Genomic DNA, 23,413 nt, shown 5'->3' on the forward strand with positions numbered 1-23,413 from the left:
ACTGAAGAACCACCACCTGTCCCAGCAATACCTGTCTGGATTCCAAAAGTCGGGGATCTAGTCAGAGAAAAGATCGCGGTAAAGAAGGAATTTGGGCCTTCTTACAGAAAAGCAGTTCCTGTCTTGTCTATCAACGGGACAAGATCAGTTGTACTACCGCCGCTTGCTGGTAAAAAGGAGAACCGAGTTGTATCCATCGACCTGGTAAAACCACAATCATGTGGCCGATAACAAATAGTAGGCCAAGTGGACTCCCGAAAAGTAGTAGAACACCAAGATTTGCTACAAACACAGAGGTTCAATCTAAGAGGATAATCACATTCGAAACGCCTACAGAACTACAACAAGGACTATGCAACAATGCAATGGAACTTAGACCTCTGAAAACCCAAATAAAAACATTTAGCAGAGACACACCAATCTATAATGAAGTAACAAACGACTATGCAAGAAACAGTAATCCTGAAGCAATTGGAACAATTGACAGAACTGCATCCGGCTACTTCATAAACTTCGATGATTCCTCTGAAGACCTAAGTGAATCAAAAACACAGCCATCAACAAAAACCTTTAAAGATAAAGTTAAAGTACTTTTGAAACAACTGAAAGAAACATATCTGATTTCTCCATGGATTGAATTTTGGGTGGGTTTTGGTGCATTTATCCTCATACTTTGGCTCATCATGGTACTACCTTTGGGACGCTTCATTGAGGGAAAATATGCTAAAATGGACACAGCAAGTCAGAAAATCAACTTGCTCCTCAAACCACACACATCTTCACACGTCGCGAAAAGAGAACTTTCTTCAGTCAACTTCACAGCCAATCCTATACCGGGTGGGGTAGCATGGGACAACACTGACTACGAAATTTATGGTCCGGTTGAAATCCTGAAATATCCACACCAAATTAAGATCTCGTTGAGTGACTTTGTAAAAGCAAGCTCATTTGCTGATGATTGGGACTTTGAAAGTATAAATAATATGATGTCTGACTTAGTGATGTCTGCTAAATTTACAAAACATGATTATTTGCAGGGTTCGACAAATTATGATAGTATGTACTGTTATAACCACTATGGTAACCATTTTCTACATAGATCTGCACAACCTAGAAATGTTTTAAATTATAATCAATGGGAACATTGTGCAACCCCTCCAAAAGGAAGCTCAAGAACCGTTTATGACAAATATTCATACTTTTCAGGTTTCAACTCAAGTAATGCTGAAACATTTTATTTCAAATTGTCAAATAAGACAGGGACAAAGACCATGATAACAAACACGAAATTGATATATTCAGACTCATTCTTTGAACAAATGAATACTTTTGGTTTTGATTATTGGGACAAAAATGTTGAAGTAAAGAGTGTTTGGGGTACAAAAGAATGGCAAGTACAGGGTATAGAATCTTTGTTTAGAGCCTGCATGATCCCAGAACAAATTATATTTTTAAATGACACTGTTCAACAAACTACCTGTCTCGGCCTAGCCAAAATCAAAGACTTAAATAAACCGTCTATTCCAAAACCAACAATGAACAGCAATAGCTCTACAGATGAAGAGATAGACGTAAATTATGTATTAAACCAAAACAGAACACATCCTGATTGGAAAAAGTGGTTGATCTGGCCCACAGATACTAATAACTGTCAAGACAGATTCCTGAACAAAACACAGGGGTTCAAAATGACCAGGCCAGACCCTAGATATTCCCAAAGACAACACCCAGGGATAATAACCACCTACAGTGTGGGCAAATTATGCCTTCAGTGGCTACAAACTTCCACACTGGCAGAAATTAAGCAACACCTAACTTTACTTACTGATGGTGCTGACTTGGGTGATTTCATTATGGGACCGCGCAAACAGCGTCAGAAACGTTTCATAGCAGCCTCTGTATATGCAGCATACAACGAGGCCTGGAAGGTGACTCAAATTGAGACAGCAGAAAGTATACGGGAAATTGACCGTATTAATTTGGAAAAATCACTTTCTGTAGTGGACAATGGGTTAATGACTCTGTCCTCCAGAATTTTTTCTTTGGACAGCATTGTGTCTTCAGCAATCGACATATTATCGCAAGACTTACTGTTGTTGCAACACGGTCAGTCCCAATTGCGTTCTATTGTACAGCTTGGCTGGACGTTACAAAATCTGCGTTCAGGCTATGTGCCTTGGCGTTTAATCAACACAACGTCACTATTCAATATCTTTAACCTTACTGATAAACAAATCAGTATGGCACAGAAGGGTGCTGATTATACAATCCTGAGCATTGAGAAACTCGAGAGATTACCAGTGACAATGTCAGAACGACCTTTCAGTGAATGGATAATACATGGGATAATTAATATTCCAATATCAACCTTCAGGTTTCAATACTGCCAAAAATATATACAGGCTGGCATGTACGAAAAATTGGGAAAAGGGTACATTAAAACAACATGGAACTTGCCCTATTCACATGCATGTGTCAGTAATAAAGGACAGAAAGTGTTTCTTAGTGGCAATAATTGTGCGATGTCACTGAGCGGTACACTTCTGTGTAATGGAATTAGTTTGCATGGAGCCTGTGAAGGGAACTCAAATAACCTTTCATGTCACCAACTAGGCGCACCTGCAACAGAGATAGAACCATTCTTTCAAAGACTCTATAATGGGAGTGTAACGATGCGAGGCGGAGCGCTACCGAGGAGTGGTGGGCTCCCGGGAATGACCCTGTTGTGCCTCCTTCCTTGCAGACGGACCCCTGGGAGACCGGACTAGACGAACGGGATGAGGGACCTGGTGCCTTTAAGTGGGCGTTCGCGGAGGAGGAGGAGACCACTCCCCCTACATACGTCGCCAGGCCCGGACTGGATAAACCCCCGGAAGCAAGGTACGAGGTGTGTGACATCACCCCGGAGGAGGAGCAGGCGAGGAGCGGCGTCGGAGAGCGGTTTGAACGGAGCGGAGAAGGCGAATACGAAGGACAGCGAGGGAATCCCCGAAGAACATCACGGAGGAGGAGGAGAGACCCACGGAGTGCCAGGAGGCCAACGACACCGCGAGCCGCCGTGCCACTCTCCCAGGGGAGGAGCGTGGCTGACCCAGGTACGGCAGCGTATGGCAGTGTGGGCGGGAAGGAAGAGCGTGTAATTAGTGTAAATAGACCCGTGTTTGTATCCCGCGTCTTTCCCTTCCTTCTGTGTTCCTTACCCCGCGGTTAACCCTCACCTTCTGTACGCCTTTCCCCCACGTCACTGACAGAAGTTTACTTGCACGTTATACACTGGTGAACTCCTCCCAACCTCACCTCACACGGCCCCAAAGGTGCACTCCCCAGAAGGCAATTGAACTAACGGTGCCCTCTCTGTTGGCTTCCTTTACATGGGCTCCGGAGCGGCGAGCTGCCTCCGTGACCAGACCTTAAGGACAAGCCCTGAAACCCGAAGACCCGGAAGAGGACACCCACGCTGCAAAAACGGATCCCAGCCAGTTTGCCAGGGAAAGACTCACATTTAGACCCAGGAGAACTTTGATGCTCAATACCAAACGTGTTATCCCAATAAAACCCTCTTTACCTGCAAGACCTGGTGTCCTTCTACTCCCTGGTTTGCAACCTGTTCCAAACGTTAGGCCTGATCCAAACCCAAACCCCCCTATTCCAGGCGGCCCTGAGCAGCCGGCCCGGTCTACAGTGGTGTCAGAAGTGGGATCTACTCCCTCGGAAAACTAAACGATGGTGGATCAGGTCATACAAACCCTTATCGACGGGCAACAGAAGCTGGAATGGGCCATTAGCCAACAAATCAGCACAGCGGACGCGGATCGGGCCTTGTTCCGCAGTACAATGACTCAACAGATGGATAACCTACAGAAAGCAGTACAGACCCCAGGGTCCGCGGTCTTGGGGGACCGGAGACCGGCCGGTCCTCACCCAGCCGGGGTAGCCTACAGAAGTACGTCACGGGGGAAGACCCGGACGCCTTCCTGGTTAATTTCGAGAGGGCAGCCCGTGCGTGTGGGTGGCCGGAAGAAAAGTGGCCCTTCTTTCTCGCACCCTTGTTGACGGGTGAAGCACAGACGGCCTACCAGGTTGCAACCCATGCCGGTACCTCCTCCTATACCGCCATCAAGGAGGTGATACTGGATCACCTTGGGATGGACGCCGAAGCATACCGCATCAGGTTTCGGAAGGAAAAGGGGGTTACAGGGGAAAACCCCAAAACCCTGTATTTACGCCTGAAGATGGCAGCGGAGAAATGGTTGCGCCCCGACGACCGGAGCAAAGAGGAAGTCATGACCAGCATAGTACTTGAGCAATTCATGGAGGCCCTCCCCTACGGGACACAAAGATGGTTAAGACAGCACCCAGGACTGACCGCCGCCCAGGCCATAGAGATGGCGGCCAACTATACAAGTGCTGCACCCAGATCATTTCCCTGGGAGACAGAGAAAACCACAAAGACACCGGTGCCACCCCCTAAGACAGAGAAAAAAAAACCCGTCTACGAACCCCTAAAGCCACGACCATTCAGATCGGAGGTCGCTCCAATGAGGGGTCCCCAGTGCTTTGAATGTGGGGAGTGGGGCCACATAGCCCGAATGTGCCCCCGAAAGAAACCAGTCGAGGAACCCATGGAAGTCGGGTATATCCCCAAAGCTGTGCTGTACACCGCCGAAATGGGACCATCATACTACGTAAGGGTACTGGTGAACCACGCCCCGGTAAAGGCACTCTTGGATTCCGGGTGCAGGCAATCAGTCATTCGGGAGTCTCTACTGGTTCCTTCCCAGATAGGGTGGGAGGGTAAGGTACACATCCGGTGCGTCCACGGGGACGTTAAGACTTATCCCATCGCACGCATCTCCATCAAACCAGTAGAGGGAGAGCCTTGCACAGTGAGAGTGGGGGTGGTGGCGTCTCTGCCTGAGGAACTGATTCTAGGGGTGGATAATCCGCATTTCCTGGCCCTGTTTAAAAGGGAGTTAGCCAATCATCCGGTGGAAGCCTTCTTGTCTGTTGAGCCCTGGGTCATAGACAAGGGGTTCAAATTTGCCCAAGCCAACGACCCTACCCTCTTAAATGCGTGGGAGGCGGCTCACGTAGCACAAACAACGGCCACAGCGCAACGTTACCCCCGCTTCCGTATCAGAAGCGATCTTCTCTATCGGGAAGGGGAAGAGGGAGACCAGGGACAACTAGTGGTGCCTAAAGAATTCCGCGAACAGATCTTGTTCTATGCCCACACACATCTAACCGCAGGACACAGTGGGGCCGAAAAGACCACCCAAAACATCCTGCGTCTGTTCTATTGGCCCGGCATATATAAAGAGACAGAGGCCTACTGTCAGCGGTGCGAGGTGTGCCAGAGGAAAAACCTGACCAAACCCCCTGCAGTACCCTTACAACCCCTGCCCATCATTGGTAATCCCTGGGAACGAGTAGGGATGGACATCATAGGGCCCTTGCCACGCACCACGAGGGGCCACACCTACGCCTTGGTAATAGTGGACTATTCCACCCAGTTCCCCGAGGCATACCCCCTAACCACCCCGACCACCAAGAACGTAGCAGAGAGGCTGGTGGAACTGTTTTCGAGAGTAGGGTTCCCCCGCGAAATACTAACTGATCAGGGGACTCCCTTTGTGTCACGAATGATGGGAGAGGTGTGCAAGACCCTGGACCTAACCCACATCCGCACTTCCGCTTACCACCCCCAAACGGATGGTTTAGTGGAACGATATAACAGGACGCTAAAAACCACGCTGAAGAAACTGTTGGGCTCAGAGACCAAGGACTGGGACAAAATGCTCCCGTTAGCGTTGTATGTAGTCAGGTCCCAGGTCCAGAGCAGCTTAGGATGTTCCCCATTCGAGCTTTTGTATGGCCGACAACCGAGGTCCCTCCTAGAAATAACCAGAGAAGCATGGGAAAGGGAAGAGGCACAGGAGCAGCGCTCCCTGCTTGACTATACCCAGCAGTTGCGGTCCAGATTGAGCAAGTTGAGAGATCTGGCATACTCAAACCTACAGTCGGCCCAGAGCCGCCAAAAGCGATACTATGACAAAGGGAAAAGGAGGAGGGAACTGAACATAGGGGACTGGGCTTTGGTGTTGCTACCTTCGTCCACGCAGAAGTTCCGGAGTGAATGGAAGGGACCGTTTCAGGTCCTGGAGAAATACGGCAGCACGACCTATAAAATACGAATGTCGCCCAGACGCACGCAATCCTTCCACATAAATCTCCTGAAGAAGTGGTTAGGATCGGTTCCCCAGCCGTCCCATCTAGTGCTACCTGAAGTGAGACCCGAGTCCACCCTAGAAAGCCTACCCATCAATCCTGAACTCACTGAAGGGGAGAAGCAGGCCTTACGGGATGGACTCCGCCCTTTTTCACACTTGTTCTCAGACACTCCTGGGTGCACTCACCTAGCTGAACATGAGATACACACGGCCCCAGGGAGCATAGTAAAACAGAGAGCATATCGCATCCCTGCTGCTAAAAGAGCAGACGTAAGAAGGGAAGTCGCGAGCATGTTGGAGCTGGAGGTCATCAGACCATCGAAAAGCAGCTGGTCATCCCCCATAGTCATGGTGCCCAAGCCCGACGGGTCTACCCGTTTTTGCATGGACTTTAGGGCGTTAAACGCAGTGTCCACATTCGATGCGTTCCCCATACCTAGGGTCGACGAACTCATTGAGCGAATAGGGGACGCAAAATACATAACAACACTGGACCTGACAAAAGGGTATTGGCAGGTACCCCTAAGGGAGGGGGACCGACACAAAACTGCCTTTGCCACCGAGGACGGGTTATATGAATTCAACGTCCTCCCTTTCGGACTCCACGGGGCACCCGCCACGTTCCAGAGGCTAATGAATAGAGTGTTGGCTCCGCATACCAGGTATAGTTCTGTGTATCTTGATGACATTGTCATCTTCAGTCAGTCATGGAAAGAGCACTTAGAACACCTGGCTGCAGTGCTGTCCTCTCTGGGAGAGGCCCGTCTACACGTCAATGCTAAGAAATCCCGGGCCGCCTTCCCAAAGGTGAAATACCTCGGTTTCATGCTGGGGAATGGGGTCATAGCACCCCAAGAGGAGAAGATAAAGGCTATCACTGAAACCCCTTTCCCCTCCACAAAAAGAGAGCTAAGAGCATTCTTGGGCCTGGTGGGGTACTATAGACGGTTCATCCAGAACTTCGCAGAGATAGCCACCCCCCTGACTAACCTGCTACAAAAGAACGTCAGAAACGCGTTGCCGCTGCCCCCTACGCAAGAAGCCAGGGTTGCCTTCCTTCATTTAAAGAAAGCCATCACCACCAGTCCAGTGCTTCTTCCCCCTGATTTCGGACGGCCCTTTTTCCTTGCTACTGATGCTTCGGAGACTGGAATCGGGGCGGTTCTGTCACAGATAGGGGTGGACAATGCTGAACATCCCGTACTGTACATCAGCCGTAAACTCCACCCCCGGGAACGGAAGTATCCCACCGTTGAGAAGGAGTGCTTGGCCATACGGTGGGCTGTTGATAAACTTCGTTATTACCTGGAGGGCAGGGCGTTCACGCTGTACTCTGATCATGCCCCGCTGCAGTGGATGCAGAGGAACAGGACTCAGAATGCTCGGATACTTCGGTGGTTCCTCTTCCTCCAGCCCTTTGCATTTACAGTGGTCCACCGGAAGGGGAGGGACAACGGGAACGCTGATTTCCTCTCCCGCATGCCGGTTCTCCCCGCTCGTGAGAAACCAGGGGGGGTGGAATGTAACGATGCGAGGCGGAGCGCTACCGAGGAGTGGTGGGCTCCCGGGAATGACCCTGTTGTGCCTCCTTCCTTGCAGACGGACCCCTGGGAGACCGGACTAGACGAACGGGATGAGGGACCTGGTGCCTTTAAGTGGGCGTTCGCGGAGGAGGAGGAGACCACTCCCCCTACATACGTCGCCAGGCCCGGACTGGATAAACCCCCGGAAGCAAGGTACGAGGTGTGTGACATCACCCCGGAGGAGGAGCAGGCGAGGAGCGGCGTCGGAGAGCGGTTTGAACGGAGCGGAGAAGGCGAATACGAAGGACAGCGAGGGAACCCCGAAGAACATCACGGAGGAGGAGGAGAGACCCACGGAGTGCCAGGAGGCCAACGACACCGCGAGCCGCCGTGCCACTCTCCCAGGGGAGGAGCGTGGCTGACCCAGGTACGGCAGCGTATGGCAGTGTGGGCGGGAAGGAAGAGCGTGTAATTAGTGTAAATAGACCCGTGTTTGTATCCCGCGTCTTTCCCTTCCTTCTGTGTTCCTTACCCCGCGGTTAACCCTCACCTTCTGTACGCCTTTCCCCCACGTCACTGACAGAAGTTTACTTGCACGTTATACACTGGTGAACTCCTCCCAACCTCACCTCACACGGCCCCAAAGGTGCACTCCCCAGAAGGCAATTGAACTAACGGTGCCCTCTCTGTTGGCTTCCTTTACATGGGCTCCGGAGCGGCGAGCTGCCTCCGTGACCAGACCTTAAGGACAAGCCCTGAAACCCGAAGACCCGGAAGAGGACACCCACGCTGCAAAAACGGATCCCAGCCAGTTTGCCAGGGAAAGACTCACATTTAGAACCAGGAGAACTTTGATGCTCAATACCAAACGTGTTATCCCAATAAAACCCTCTTTACCTGCAAGACCTGGTGTCCTTCTACTCCCTGGTTTGCAACCTGTTCCAAACGTTAGGCCTGATCCAAACCCAAACCCCCCTATTCCAGGCGGCCCTGAGCAGCCGGCCCGGTCTACAGGGAGTTACGTTCTAATTGTGGACCGCAGATGCTGTAGTCTTATGCCCGGGACTCCTTATCTCGTAACTACGACTGCGAAGGTCAAGTGCTGTGGACGCTTATTGTTCCCCAGCTCCCTTCCAGACAGGGAGGCAAGGGCATGGCCCAACTTGAAAATTACTTCTATTCGAATAGATACTTTAAGCAGAATGAAAACAGTGCTTCTTCAGACGCCGACCAGGCTCACATCATCAAAAGAAACGTATGATCTCCTAGTCGCAAGGACGACTGCAGAGATTCACTCATTGTTATCAACTAATTCCCCCATACATTTTGCAGAAATCCTGAATGAAATCTTAAATATTTCTGATACCAGTGGAGTCTCAAAAGTATTTAAGACAGTATTTTCGATGGCATTAACACCATTCAAAGCCATACTGGGTATTTTTCCAGATTTCGTCCATTCGATTTTTGGCGGACTTCCCCTCATTTTGGGACTAATTGCAGGAATCCTATTCCTAGTCCTTATATTTCGTTATGGCAAACCATGTCACAGACAAAACACCTGCGACAAGGGAAGAAACAATCCTAGCCATTGGATACCGGGACCGGATATAAAAAATCCTGGGACTATCCCGGCTTAGAGACCTGAACATGACTTGGTTTCTTTCATTTCGACCAATGTGGCAACGATGTGTTTTACCTGTATTAAGGTGCTTGCTATGCGGAGAAGAATGCGTGTTAGACACCTGTCTGACGCTACAATCGGATGCGCCAATGGATGCAGAAACATTGTTGAGTCCAATAAAGGCTCATGCTTTGTGCTGCCCTCAACGGCTACCAATCCTGATGACGGCATTCGTGGAAGCTTCACCACTACAATTAAGGGGTAGTGAAGTTCAAGATGAAAGCAGCATTTATCAGGTACGACCTTCTGTCAGCAATTCTAATCAAAACGTCTATGGAGACAATCATGCGAACAAATGCATGGTTACACCTTTTTCCGAGTTAGTGGAACTCTCCCAGGAAGCTGTTGACAGCTTTTTCGACAGTCTAAATGATATGATGTTCTCACCAGAGCAGAAATAGAGACTTTTGAGCAAGCTCGCACACGGCGTTCCCTGAATTTGGCCTTCAGCTAGAATAACAAAATCCCATGAACAATTTTCCCTCCAGTTCACGGACAGCAATTTTTTCAGCAGCCCCAAAATATTTCTACATATTTTTCGGGACACTTATCTTCTGCTTAAAGTAAGAACTGTTCTTAGAGAACTAAAATTTCTATTTTTAGATCCTTTATAGACATTAGCTGCCCGCTGGTATGTTCATAATTATTTTATTCTGTGATGGAATGGTCTCGAACCTTTTTTCTGTATTAAGAGCCATTTCATGTGTAAATTCTCATATGCAAATTAGTGATAATGTATAGATATGCCTGATTACTTTAGCATTATTCTACAGCTTGAGTGCATATAATACATGTGACTGTTTTTTCCGTATATTTGATAATTTCAAAATGCATTTATGTATTTTGGGGTGGTAAGGTATACATGATACTCTACAGTATGTTTTCCTATGCATAGATTCGTAAATATGTCCATAGTTAGCGTGGAGTGGTGTGATGTATTCCTATAGGTTCTGTATCGATCCCCCTATTCCTGACCCTATTCTGGTTAACAAGTTAACTAGCAGCCATCCCATGAGGCAGAAAACCCCCATGATGCAGGAAACGTTATCTGATTAAGCCACACTACGGCACAGGAACGTGTTATCTGATTAGGTCATAACGCTTGCCATCTAATTAGACAAGCGATATTCCTCCAGCCCCTGATAAGGCATACGGAGTTCTCAAAACAAATCAAACCTATGACAACCTATGAAAAACCCTGCGGCCATTGTTTTGATTTCACCGAGAACTTCAGCAAAAGAATGTGCTAACGACCAGGTCGTATGACATCCTTATTGACGTATCTATGTCCATCCTTACGTCAATCTCGGCACCTTAAAGGTATAAATATTACCGATATTGCCCTATGCAAACACACGCGGTGGTGACGAGATCGGAGCAGCCAGACTTGCCGAAGCCCAGAGCAGAGCAGACCCCGCTGGCGCAGCCCCGCCTTCCTGACGCGCTGAGAACGAGACGCTGCCTTTCTCCTGCCGAGAAATCCAGCTCCGGCGCTTCCGGGTAGCCCTCGCAGGCAGCCTGGAATATCGAGACCAGAGACGAGAGATACCATCCCTCATTCATCCTAGATTCCAGGTACAGAACTGAATAACCCCTTGCAGAGAATTCTTTAGTCAGTCACTTGGCAAAACAAACTTAACTTAAACTGCTACTTTCTATTCCCGCCCACGTATTAGGCTTAGGTCAGGTACATCTGGGGTAGGCGTAGTTAGAAACACCAGTTGAGTACGATTAGTCAAATGTATATGTGTATGTATCTATTTTATCCATTTTAAACCATCATATGGCTTAGAAACCATATCAATGTTTTTACAGTATTATTTTATACTTCTGCTTTTAATGTATGCACTTTACTTAACCATAAGTATTGCAATAATATCGATCCATTTCTCTTGTATGAGAAAAGAGACTGATCAATAAATAACATCTTTTATTGAACACGCCCATCTCTTCCTTTTCTCTACAATCTGGTGAGACTAAGAGTGCACGTACTGACTGAGTAAAATAAGTCGTCTTTTGTTTTCACACGACTCTAGAGATACACTCTTGATTAGGGGAGAGCAAAGTTGTCATGTTCTATGGTTGTCAGAAACTAAATCCCTTCTTGTCTATCCAGGGAGGTTCAACTCCTCCTTGCCTATTCGAGAAAGTTTCTAGTGAACTCTGAGCTAGCTGGCAAACCCAAAAACTTTAAGTCTAATATCGACAGTAGTAGACCTAGTTAATGTCTGGTCTAGGCCTATACTATTGAAGGTATTATTCCAATGCGCAGAGCCTATTGGGATAATAGGAACTACACTACAAAGTATGATGCCAACATTTTCTTAGTCACCATCTTAATTGGATATCGGCAAAAAGCAGAGCCTTGGTGCACGATGTACTGCCTAGATCAAAACCTTTGATGATTTCATTGATGAGCTAGAAATAACCAATCACAAAAAGATCATCAAATATCTTAAGACCTTAGTGGGAGAAGGTGTAAAAACAAAAGAAGGAGTAAATAAAGTGATTGAGAAAATACCACAGGTGGGCAGAGTATCTTACCAGGATGTCAAGGTGGCATTGAACCTCAAGTTCAACCCGATGCTGAATGTTGATTGTGAAAGGTACATCTTCAGTCAGGAGAGAAAGAGAGATGGTGAAATGATGGATGAATTAGTTGAAAGACTTGAAATGCTAATCAAACACTATAAGTTCAACAAATTCAATGAAGAAGCCACTCATCTCAGAATCATAGATGGTTGCCTGTCAGATTCCTTCAGAAGCCGAATGCTGAGAGAGACGCTCAGTCAGGAGCATTTGCTCATGGCGGCTAGAGCTGAAGACCCCGCTGACAAAAAAGCCACTGACATGGAGGCCGGAGGAACCCAGAGTGAATCAGCTCTGTGTAAGAAAAACAAGTAAAAACACAAGGTAGATGGGCGCAACGTGATGAAGCAGAAGAAGTTATCAATGTGGATTTTCCTTAGTTCATGAAGGTTAATTTCCCACCATTGGACAGATGTAAAGGCTGTGGGAAAGAGAACCATTTTGTAACAGTTTGCCAAGTTCTGAAAACAAAATGTCTGCCACTGCATCACGTCGTAAAGACAGAATGACTGCCAGAAAGTTCCAGAAGTGTTCCAGTCATGCCCATTGAAGTAAACAACGACATTGAGCAAGGAGAAAGTAAAAAAGTCTGCTTGTTGTCTAATTCCATGTTGAGAGGTTCTTCAATGTCACTCTCGAGTGACAGTGAGCAAGATGGGTGTGTGAGGTCAATGCTGACTAATGAACGGTTTGGCTTCCTGCAGGGAATAATACAAGTCAGAAAAGTAAAATCACAAAATTCATTCAGACATGGTCCTAAAATTAAATTGAAGCTTCATGTTTGCTATACACCAATTGTCACAGACAGTGGTGCATCAATAAACATCATGCCAGCTGAAAAATACCATGAGCTCTCTCCAGCACCCATTCTCACACCATCAAAAACTAAGGTATACACTTGGGCAGTCTAGAAACCAGTACAAATTCAATGTTCATATAGGGCAACCATGAAACACAAAAAGAAAAGTTACAAGCTCCAATTCCTGCCCTTCAGGGCACTTTGTTGCGTGCCTGCCTGCTCAGCGTCAGCACTGCTGCTGACATGGGACTAAGTTCTGTAAATTACAATATCAATGCTCATCATGACATAGTGAATCATTTTCCATCCTTGTTTCATGGACATTGATAGTGCAGATCCACATTAATGAGAACATTCATCCCGTGGCTCAAAGACATCGTTGAATTGTCTTTAATCTACAAGAGGCTGTTGAAAAAGAAACCCTGACTTTCCTAAAACATGATATCCCTGAGACTCTACTGGTCCAGCAACATGGGTGTTGCTGCTAGTAGTGGTACCTAAAAAGGACAGTGGAGGGTTTGTGTGAATTTGTGTTGATATGTGTCAAGCATACAAGGCAATTGAAAGAGGTGACACCCAGGTCCGCACATTGCTAATATGATTACTCAGTTGAATTGTGCCAAAGTCTTTTTTACGCCTTGATCTGGACCATGGATATCATCTGCTTGAATTGGAAGAACATTGGAGGTACATCACTACCTTTTCAACTTTTGTTGGTTTGTTCAGAAGCAAAAGATTGAGTTGCCAAACTTTTCCAAGATGTCATTTATCGTATTATACAGCTATCATGCTTTGTTTTTAATTATATTGATGATATACTGGTATTTGGGGTCACACGAAAGATAATGATAGAGCCCTTACACAAGTGTGTTGTCTACTTGCTGATGCCGGTCTCACATTGAATGCTGAAAAGTGAGTTTCACAAAACAAAGCTAAAGTTCTTTGAGCACATTTATTAGGAAGGGGAAATGACTCCAGATCCAGCCAAGGTGCAGGCTTTGTCATCTACTTGTATATACAAAAAAAGCTTCCCTGAATGAAATAGATCAGGGGTTTGCAAAGTACTCGGTAGAGTACTGAGCCTCTCACAAAAAGTGAAGGACTGTCCTCACACACCACCAGGTGTTATGCTTCATCATTGGCAGTCCTCGCTCTCTGGAAACTTTGTTTGGTACAGAGCGGGCCTACACCTGGAGACAGGGAGGCACTTCTAAATCTAAGTGGGGGCCAGTGAAAGTGAGTGATTATTTAAAAAACAATGTAAATGCCAAAATACATTAATTTAGACAGGCAACTACTTGGTATTAAAAATGAAAAATGGGGAATTAGTACCCCAATACCACAGTGATTAAAGTCGTCGACATGTTTCTGCCAGATAAATGAGTTGAGAGAGCGCTCCAGGCTTGTCATTTGTGTAATTGTTTATCTCCCAAAGCAACACAGCATCCGTTGAACATGTCAGATCATCCAAATCACTTGTGGGAGAAATTTGCACTTGATTTCTTTAAAACCCTTGCAAATGGTCATAAGACCTATTGCCATGATTGAGTAATTGAAATGAAAAGAAATCAAGATTTCTAAAGTGCACTGCTACCCGTAGGTGTGTCTAGGCACTGACTCCCAGTAAGCAAGAAAGGGTTATAAATAAAATCAGACATCACGTGTAGGCCAAAGGAAAACAATGTAAGTGCTGTACTAATTATTAAACAGCCATGTTTTAAGAGCCTTACGAAAGGTAGACAGTTTTTTTGTGGTTTTTAATTTAAGAGACATTGAGTTCCAATGTTTGGCAGTAGCCTCCCCAAGTGGCTCTCTTAATTTTAGGTAAGACCAAATTGGCCTGTGAGGAAGATCTTAAAGTCCTGGAAGGGGCGTATCATTGAAAGAGCTGTCTGATGGATTCTGGGCCATCAATATGAAGGGCCTTAAAAGCTATGCACTGAGACTTGAACATAACCCTCTTTCTTACCAGGAGCCAGTGAAGTAAATATATGAATACCTTTAATGTTGTTACTTCCCATCAAACACAACATAATCGCACAAACTACACCTAAAACATAACTAATATAAATATTCAACAAACTAATTTTCATTAATTAAATATTAATTATTAATTAAATATTATTAATGTACTTCCGACAATATACCCCCACAACACACTCATAAAGTTTACCTAAAAACTATTTACACAATTAAGAATATTAATTGTTAAGTTAATAATTAATATTAATTACAAAAATATAAAATGTATTTACTTACCACCCCATACCCACACAAACTCACAACCCACATCTAAAATCTAAAAAATATTTAATTCCAAAATTACCCTAATTAATTATCAATTAAACAAATATTATTAATTAAAATCTAAATATTTATTCATTGAAACTAATTAACTTCCCACCATATGCCCCTATAAACCCTACAACCGTTATCTAAACTTAAACTTGAAATAACTACTATAATTATAAATTATGTAAAATAAATTTTTCCCCGCCCTTTACCCCTATAAACCCCAAACTCTAAAAAAAGTAAATAAACAAATAACATAATAAATATAAATTAATTAATATTAATTATCAACTAATTAATAACTAATTGAAAACAAATTGCTTCCAATTCTTTAACCCTATAAACTTCATAGAATGCACCAAAATAATTACACACTAAACCCAATTAATTATTTAATATCACAGGACAACTAATTATTAATTAATTCAAAATAAATTATTTCCCACAATTTAACCATATAATTCCACAACCCGCACTTACTAAAAATATACACATTCAACATAATTAATTTTTAATTATTTAATTTATAATAATTAACTAATTATTAATTAATTCAAAATAAATTTGTTCTCCCCTCTCTACTCCTATAAACCTCACAACCCAACCGTAACCTTTACCCCCCAAAAAATTCAAAGCACAATTAATAAAAATTAAATATCAATTAAATATATAATATTCAATACAAAATAATCATTAATGTATTATAGTTCAACTCGAGACCCTGTAGTTCAAAACAAACACCACGAACTACTAAAATGGCGCTAACAGATGGGCGCCGACAACTATACACGCAAAATAATTGGCAAAACAATACTATGGCGAGAATGTGGCACAGACATAAAGTAAATGCAAGGACATGATGCCCCTGCAAAATTACATTAATCAAATAATGAGGGTCAGATTCGGGGATACGGGGGACTCGAACTCGTGGCACGGTAGTCAAATAGGGATAATAAAACTACAAAAATGGTGCCGAATTTTGCCGCGCAATAAAGCAATTTACTTCAATCAACGAGACAATTGCTAACCAATTTAGGATGCGCATGGGTATTTAAGGCGGATACAATGTAACCAGCTCAATCGAAAGCAGCCAAAGCAGGAAGCGGTCGCAAGCAATTTTCTCGGTGCTGGCAATGAGAAGGTAAGCGTTCGGGGAATGTAAAAGCTGACGGGGGCTGCGCTACTTGAGTAGGAGGACGGTAATAGTCCGGGTAATGCAAAAGCTGATGGTGGCTGCGCTACTTGAGCAGGAGGACGGTAATAGTCCATGCACCATTGAAAGAGTAGGCGAACAGTGGGGAACTTTTACCGCCAGTGAGAATAATGAACATAAATTGGGGCTTGATGTTCTGAAAGAACAGGCGAAGGGTGAGGGACCCGCTCCCAGGAATAATAACGAAGGATTACGGGGCTTTATTTGAAGAGAGCGAGATATTGGGCGAAAAGTAAACAGTAGATGCCCATGTTAAGGCGGCAGATGCAATATACAGACGAAATATCAACACGTCTCTGTTCCCATCTTAAGATGATCTATTAACCTTTCAGGTAAAAGAACAGACCAAAGTAAGATTATCGCTCCAAACAAAAAGTCAAGGCGCACTCTGGACCAATGCCAAACCCGTCAACTAAACAAGGTATGTATGACATACCAACTGCCCTAGAAGCATAGAAGATAGGGTTATTAGAACATGGTGAAAATAATGGAGGTGATGATACTTAAATACACCACTATGTCACTCCAAATATAGGTTGGCAGACACCACTGGAGAGGGTGCAAGAAAGAAAGAGCCAGAGTGTAAGCATTGAGTAATAATTTGCCAGGTGGGTATCAGCCAAATTACTCCTCTAAGCCAAACCTACTTAAATGAGTAGGCCAAAAACTCTTTAATCAATCAATGTGTTGTCTACAGGCGCAGTAACATTATCAAATGTATGTGGCAAAGTAATACCACCAAACGCTTGTGGGCCAGACTGGAAAACAGTACCAGCTTTGACAGACACCCATATTTTAAAGGGATATATAAAATCTCTATAAGTGAGTAAATTATGAAATATGGATGCACTAGCCAATACCATTATCTCCAGCATGGTGCATAATTCCCTGCTTTTCTTTTTGTAGAAAGTCAATAAGAGAATAAGATTTTGGTGCTACCGAGGAGAAGCGTAACGCCATATAGGAATAAAGAAGTCCTGAAAGATCAATACAAGGACTGAAATCCCTAAAATTTCAAGTAAGGGGACCCAATATATTAAAAAGTAACCACTGGTAAATTAGTCCACAACTAGAATAAAAACTCTCCTTAGGAAAATATATTGATTATATTTATTTTTTCCTTTTTTAGAAAGAAGCTATCACGTTTGTTTTAATTATTTCGTCTGTCCTGAGGAAGGTGCCACAAATGCAATCTACGCACCGAAACGCGTCGACAAATAGGACTTATTAATTATTAATGAATTGTATTGTTTTGATTTACTTAATGTGAATACACAAATATTGTTTGAACCAGGTGTGACTCTGAACTAGAAACCGTAACCCGGAATTGTTAGATAGCAGTTATAAGTGTAACAGAGCACACTTTTTAAATGATTTAAAGTGTGATATAAAGTTTGTGAATATACATGTTCTTCTTTTTAAAAAAAAGTTTTTACGAAAAAAAACATTTTAAATAAAAAACTTTGAGAGTAACCAAAATGATATTCTAGTGTGGCGTACTAATGTTGAAAAACTGCTTAAAACCTAAAAGTAACACCAAATGAGTTAAATGTGTAGGCCTGTTGGTCACTTATAGAAAGACTAATACACAGAAAGGATTTCTTTTTTGTTAAAATTATAGTTCAATTACTTCCCATCCTATAGCCCTATAAACCCACAACACGCTACGGAACTAAAAAACATAAAATTAAATTAAATTTAATTTAATAACTACTAAATATATATCACATATATTAAAAACATAAACACTACTTATACAAAAGAATTACATCATATACATTCAAATATATACTAAAACATAACATTAATTAAAAAAACAACTATATTTCTGCAAATTATATTAATTACTTCTATATTTTAAAAATCAATAATGCTTATATTTAAATCAATATTCTTGACATCGATATCCTTGCTGATGATATTTCCATTTCATGTAATTTTAGAATAGATATTTTGGTATGGGGATATTTTTCAACATTTTGTCTAAATACCGTCATTCAGAGAGTAACGGTGAGAACGGCTGGATCAAAATATAAATGAGTGTCAGTGGATGTTCATGCTTCAACAAATTGTCTGCACAGATGTGGAGTGCAATAATGGTGAGTCCCAGTGTATGGTCCGCATTCTACGAAGTGTGAGCACAGATTTTTTTCCTCTCGGTATTCTCAATTTATATGTGCCTACGTGCAAAAAAGTGAGATATCTGCTGTGTTACAAATGAATCATCAAGTGCATTAAATATAATGTGATTGGGATTCTTTAATTTTTATCTCAATATTATATATTTGTGGTCAAGTGTATATTAGCAGAGTAGAATGGCAGAATAACACAGTGATTGAATGGCCATTCCGGAAATGTTGCTTAATGTCACCTCCAGATGTACAGCTTAAACATAATTAATCCCAGGTAGGTGTGTAGTTTTACAATGTACTGAATCTAAAAATAAAACATTACGGGGCAGATTTATGAGGCCCTTGCGCCTCCTTGCGCCGCAATTGCCTCACTTAATTTGACTCAACGGCAGCGCAAACAATGCGCTCTATTTACAACGTGACGCATCTAGGAAATGCGTCACGTTGGAAAGCCCTGCGCCATAAGGAGGCGTTCCTGCGCAGGGGGGGGCGTTCCTGCGCAGGAACGCCTCCTGAAAGTGGCTGAGCGAAATCTATGAGATTTCCCTCAGTCACTTTCTACGTCAATTCCTTACGCCTGCTTGAAGCAGGCGTAAGGGTGACGCACCATGCATTGTAGGGGTGGCCCTTGTGCATTGCAGGAGTCATGTCGCACTTGCGACATGACTCCAGCAATGCGCCGCCCCTACGCCGAAAGATGCGTCACGCATCTTCCCTGCCTTGCACCATGGTGCGCCGCATTGTAAATGCGGCACACCATGGGTGGCGGAGCTGTGGCGCACTGTGGCGCACATTAACTGGCGCATCCCTGGGGATGCGCCAGTTAACATAAATCTGCCCCACATATATTTCGTATTTGGTTGCAAATTGAAACATACTTTATGTTTAAAATAAGCATGTGTTATAGTAAATGTAACATTACTCTTGCAGGAGAAACACAACATTTTACAAATACATTTGTGGTTAAAGACGTCTCGATTATGGGACTACCTTTGGCGTTCTATTCTGGCATGTATGCTTATGCAGGCTGGTAAGTTCACATGCATATACCATGATTGTGTTGTACGCAAACCACATTTTTCAGCTTTCTGCAGTTTTCTATTGCTACGTTTACTGCATTACGTAAACTGTGTGTCTGATGTCTTGCTTATTATCTTGCTGATCTCCCTGTCCTTCTCCACCATATGTCTCTTCCAGTGGTGTCTTTTCACAAAAACAAAGCAACAGTTGAGGTGATGTAAAAAATCCCTAACATGCTACTAAAATGAATGGAGATAACATTACACTGTTGCTTTGTTCAACTTTGGTAAAATATAGAGGGTGCACCTTTTTAGTGGAGCCTCGACAGCGCATGCACCATCTGCAAGACCTGTTATATCTGTTTTGTTAGTTTTTGGCATACCCACCAATTGCCATTGGTATCTGCGTGATTCTGAAATGCTAGCCTGTTATTGATGCTTTGTTGTAAATGTCCTGCCTTTGTGTGCTTCGTATCCGCCCTGGCAATTTCACTAAGGGAATATTTGAGTCAGTGTGTGATGGCTCCTCCTCCTCCTTCCTCCTGCCTGGGCATTGCAGCCTTCTTTTTAAGTTGAGCCTCGTTTTCACCCTTGCTCCATGTGTGGGTCCCCCACACTCATTCCCCTCAACCCTCCCTCCTCCCAGCACTTGTGCATCTAGCTGCAGAGAGCTCTGGGTCTGGGTTGAAGAGGAAGGAAGGTTGAGCAAAATATATCCAGCCCCGCTAGTAACACTCGTATCTGGTGCCCTTGCTGCATCGGGATTAAGGGAAGACTGTTCACTGACAGGTAGCTGTGGAGCTCACTCCCTCATCCCACCCACCCTGCAGCTGATCCTGCGAGACTTAACCCCTTCCCTGCGCAGCAAATTCTGTCGCGGCGCGGGGGGCTAGGGGGTGAGCGTGGCGCTTCGGTGCTCATGACGGCTCCACGCCGTCATGAGTCAAGGGCGGCGTGTGCCCATGACGGTGTGGTTCCATCATGACCACGCCCGCTCATTGATTCGCTCGCACAGGCGGGGTATTAGTGCCGCATGGGAGGAGCGGCGGCGGCATGGCGGCTACACGCCGTCATGAGCACATGCCGCCCTATGGCTCAGGACGGCGTGGAGCCGTCATGAGCACTCAAGGGGTTAAATGATGCACGGCAAGCTAGGCTTCCAAGTGTAATGGTTTCTGAGAAACTACAGCTTTCATGGTGAGTGGGCACCGTACAGTGTGAATGGAATGTTATCTTGCTTACGTTTTGGCTCTCAAATATATGCCCTAAAATGTCTTCTATTTCGAGCAGACACCGATAGCTGCATCACATGTTCTCAGGCCCGGACTGGCCGTTGCGGGCACCGGGCAATCCCCCGGTGCGGCGCAAGGGTGGGGGCCGGTTTTGGGCCCTGGGGGCCGTTTTTGTTAGAGGGCCATTTTTGCAGCATAGCTGCAAAATCGGCCCTGTAACAAAATCGGCCGAAAACCGGCCTTGGCAAAGAGCTCGGTTGTGGCCCCAGGGGGCCGGCAGAGCACTTTGCCAGGGCCGGTTTTGGTTCTCAGTCCGGCCCTGCATGTTCTCTAAAGCTGAGAAAGGAATAGAATCACATTTCAAATGGAGAATGCATTGCAACAACCTACTGACGTTGCTGTCTTAAGATATAGGACATGGGAACGTGCTGCTTTCCCTTTAAAATCTTGTTCCCACTCCAGCGGGGGTTTTCATATTATATTTCAAGCTGGCATTGTGGGCTCATAAAAACATTGAAAACTTTCCTGGGGGATGAAAAAATGCTATCTAGGACAATATGTAAGTGGTGTATATAAGAGCTACCTCCAGTAAATCTGGCTAAAAAGCACACAGTACAGATGAGGTGTGTTCTAAACAATATGTATTCAGAATATCAAAACTGTTTCACTTGCTTTTTTTTAAAGATTCGATGAAGTACTTGTGTAGTACAGTCACAGTGAATGGAGTGGTTGCTGTGGAAGGCAGGATAGTAAACTTATTATGTTTTTGGTGCTGAAATCAGATTTAGTCCGGCCAACTAGGGAACTCACACTTTAATCGCTCTAACCTCCCCATGTGTAGACAGTCAGTTAATTTGCAGATGTTCATTAAGTATGAGGGAAAAAAGCTTAGCCTTTGCTCCTTTGTTCAAAAAATAAAAAAATGTTCTGTGGCGCGCTCTTTATAGTTTTCTTTTAATTTACCATCTTAGAATGGTAAATTAAAACAAAAGAGACCCCAAGGGCCCGATTACGATGGCGGGCGGACTTCGCCTTCGCCACCCAATCGGGGATTGTGACTGCCCGACAGGCTGTCGATGGTCCCGCAGTAGGCATTTTGATGTGACCCCCCACAACGGCGGTCGCAATGCCTATATTTTGCATTGCGGCGGGTGCTGCTGGCTGCAGCACCCACCGGAATGCAAAAAAGGGACACTGCACATATCCCTGCACTACGTGGCAGGCACCATTCTGTGCCTGCCGCATGGTACAGGCATATGTAGGGGGGCAACATAGGTGCCCCACAGGTCCAGTGTCTGGTGGCCAGGAGGGTAAGGGGGGGCCCGCTAGGGGCCCCAAATATTCTTTACGCCAGCCTTTTCATGGGGGGTTCACCGCTGTTAAAGGGCCGGTGGAAAGGAAGATAGTAATGCCTATTGCGGTGCCTGGTAGGCACCCACCACCATTGTAGGCATTACTCCACCTCCGACCTACAATTAGGCTCCTTGAGTCCGTCAGATCCGTGGGGGTCTGTCTTTCCAACCACCACACAGCCGCCCTCCATCCAAATTTGGCGGATGTAAAACCTGTTTGCAATGGCGGTGGGACCGCCACCGAAGGGCTGGTGGTGGCGGGCCCACCACCATTGTAATCGGGCCCAATGTCATGGTTTATTTGCAACGTATATGTGGTGCTTTGTTTCATATGTATTTTTATTAAACATTGGGTAGTCCCTGTCACCTGCTATACATTCCATTCTGCATTTTAAGGTCTTTTTTTCCTATTTTTTTCTTCCATTCACACCCCTCTACATTAACATAGCCATAGCTTTACTGTACAGTGCTATAAAAGCTTATATTATGGTATAGCATGTACTTTAAAAAAATATCACATAAAACATAAATCAAAACAATGCCAATAGCTCCATCTCCAACAAATGCAAGACCTCTTGCATTGCAAATGTTTGTCTTAAATAGTGCCAGAAAAAAATCACACACACACCAGCTATGAGACTTGAAAAGCTACAGGAGTACTGCTGGGAAGAGAATGACCCTGGCTGCTGTACAGTCATGTCCCCTGCCCTGAGGGTCCAACAGCAAGTATCTAGTAACTTGGTTTTGGCTTTTTGTCCCCAGCCTCACGCTTATCTAGCATGTGTGTGAAGGCCTAGGCCTGTCCTTTGATGTGAATGTGGTTATAAACCCTGAGGTGTGCGCAAAGTACCTTCTCTTTAATGCCAGAAGATTACAGTCATGGTCAAGAGTAAGGCCTTGTAGAGAGGTGGTGGCAGCATTCTGTATTTCAGTTACTCATATAGCCATGACCAGACCTTTTTATCCACATTATGGGAGTGGTGGACAACTCGATGTTACAAGTTAGATCCAGAGCATTATGTTAACATCCTTGCACATGTCTGCCTGTAAGTATGTGTGATACATGCATCATGTGTGTCCTTATGCCTCGGGGCAGATCACCGGATGACTGAGTTGCTTGTCTCCGTGGGCTGGTCCGCAGTTCATCGGTGTGGCACAGACCCGAACATCCCTGCTGTTCCCTGCTCCTTGCTGCCAAATTTCCTGCCGTACTTCCTCCTTCTGGAGTCTCCCACATCAATCGGGAAAAACTATGGCGGAAGCTGAAAAAATTGAATATTCTAAAGCAACTTTAACTATTATATACAGAAACATGGGTGCAAGTAAAATTAGAGACACGGTCACATTTATC

The 23,413-nt window shown here is 44.7% G+C and overlaps 1 protein-coding gene across 1 annotated transcript in view; it reads left to right on the top strand.

Annotated features, from left to right (window-relative positions):
• The window catches only part of LOC144818900 (cystine/glutamate transporter-like), an 868,430-nt gene that overhangs the window by 405,674 nt on the left and 439,343 nt on the right, over positions 1–23,413 (top strand). Inside the window, exon 5 of the mRNA XM_078676760.1 lies at positions 19,390–19,489. Coding sequence (XP_078532886.1) covers positions 19,390–19,489 — 100 coding nt within the window. The remainder of the gene's footprint in view (positions 1–19,389; positions 19,490–23,413) is intronic.

Source organism: Lissotriton helveticus, chromosome 2_1 (genome assembly GCF_964261635.1).
Source record: "Lissotriton helveticus chromosome 2_1, aLisHel1.1, whole genome shotgun sequence".
Lineage (NCBI taxonomy): Eukaryota > Metazoa > Chordata > Amphibia > Caudata > Salamandridae > Lissotriton > Lissotriton helveticus.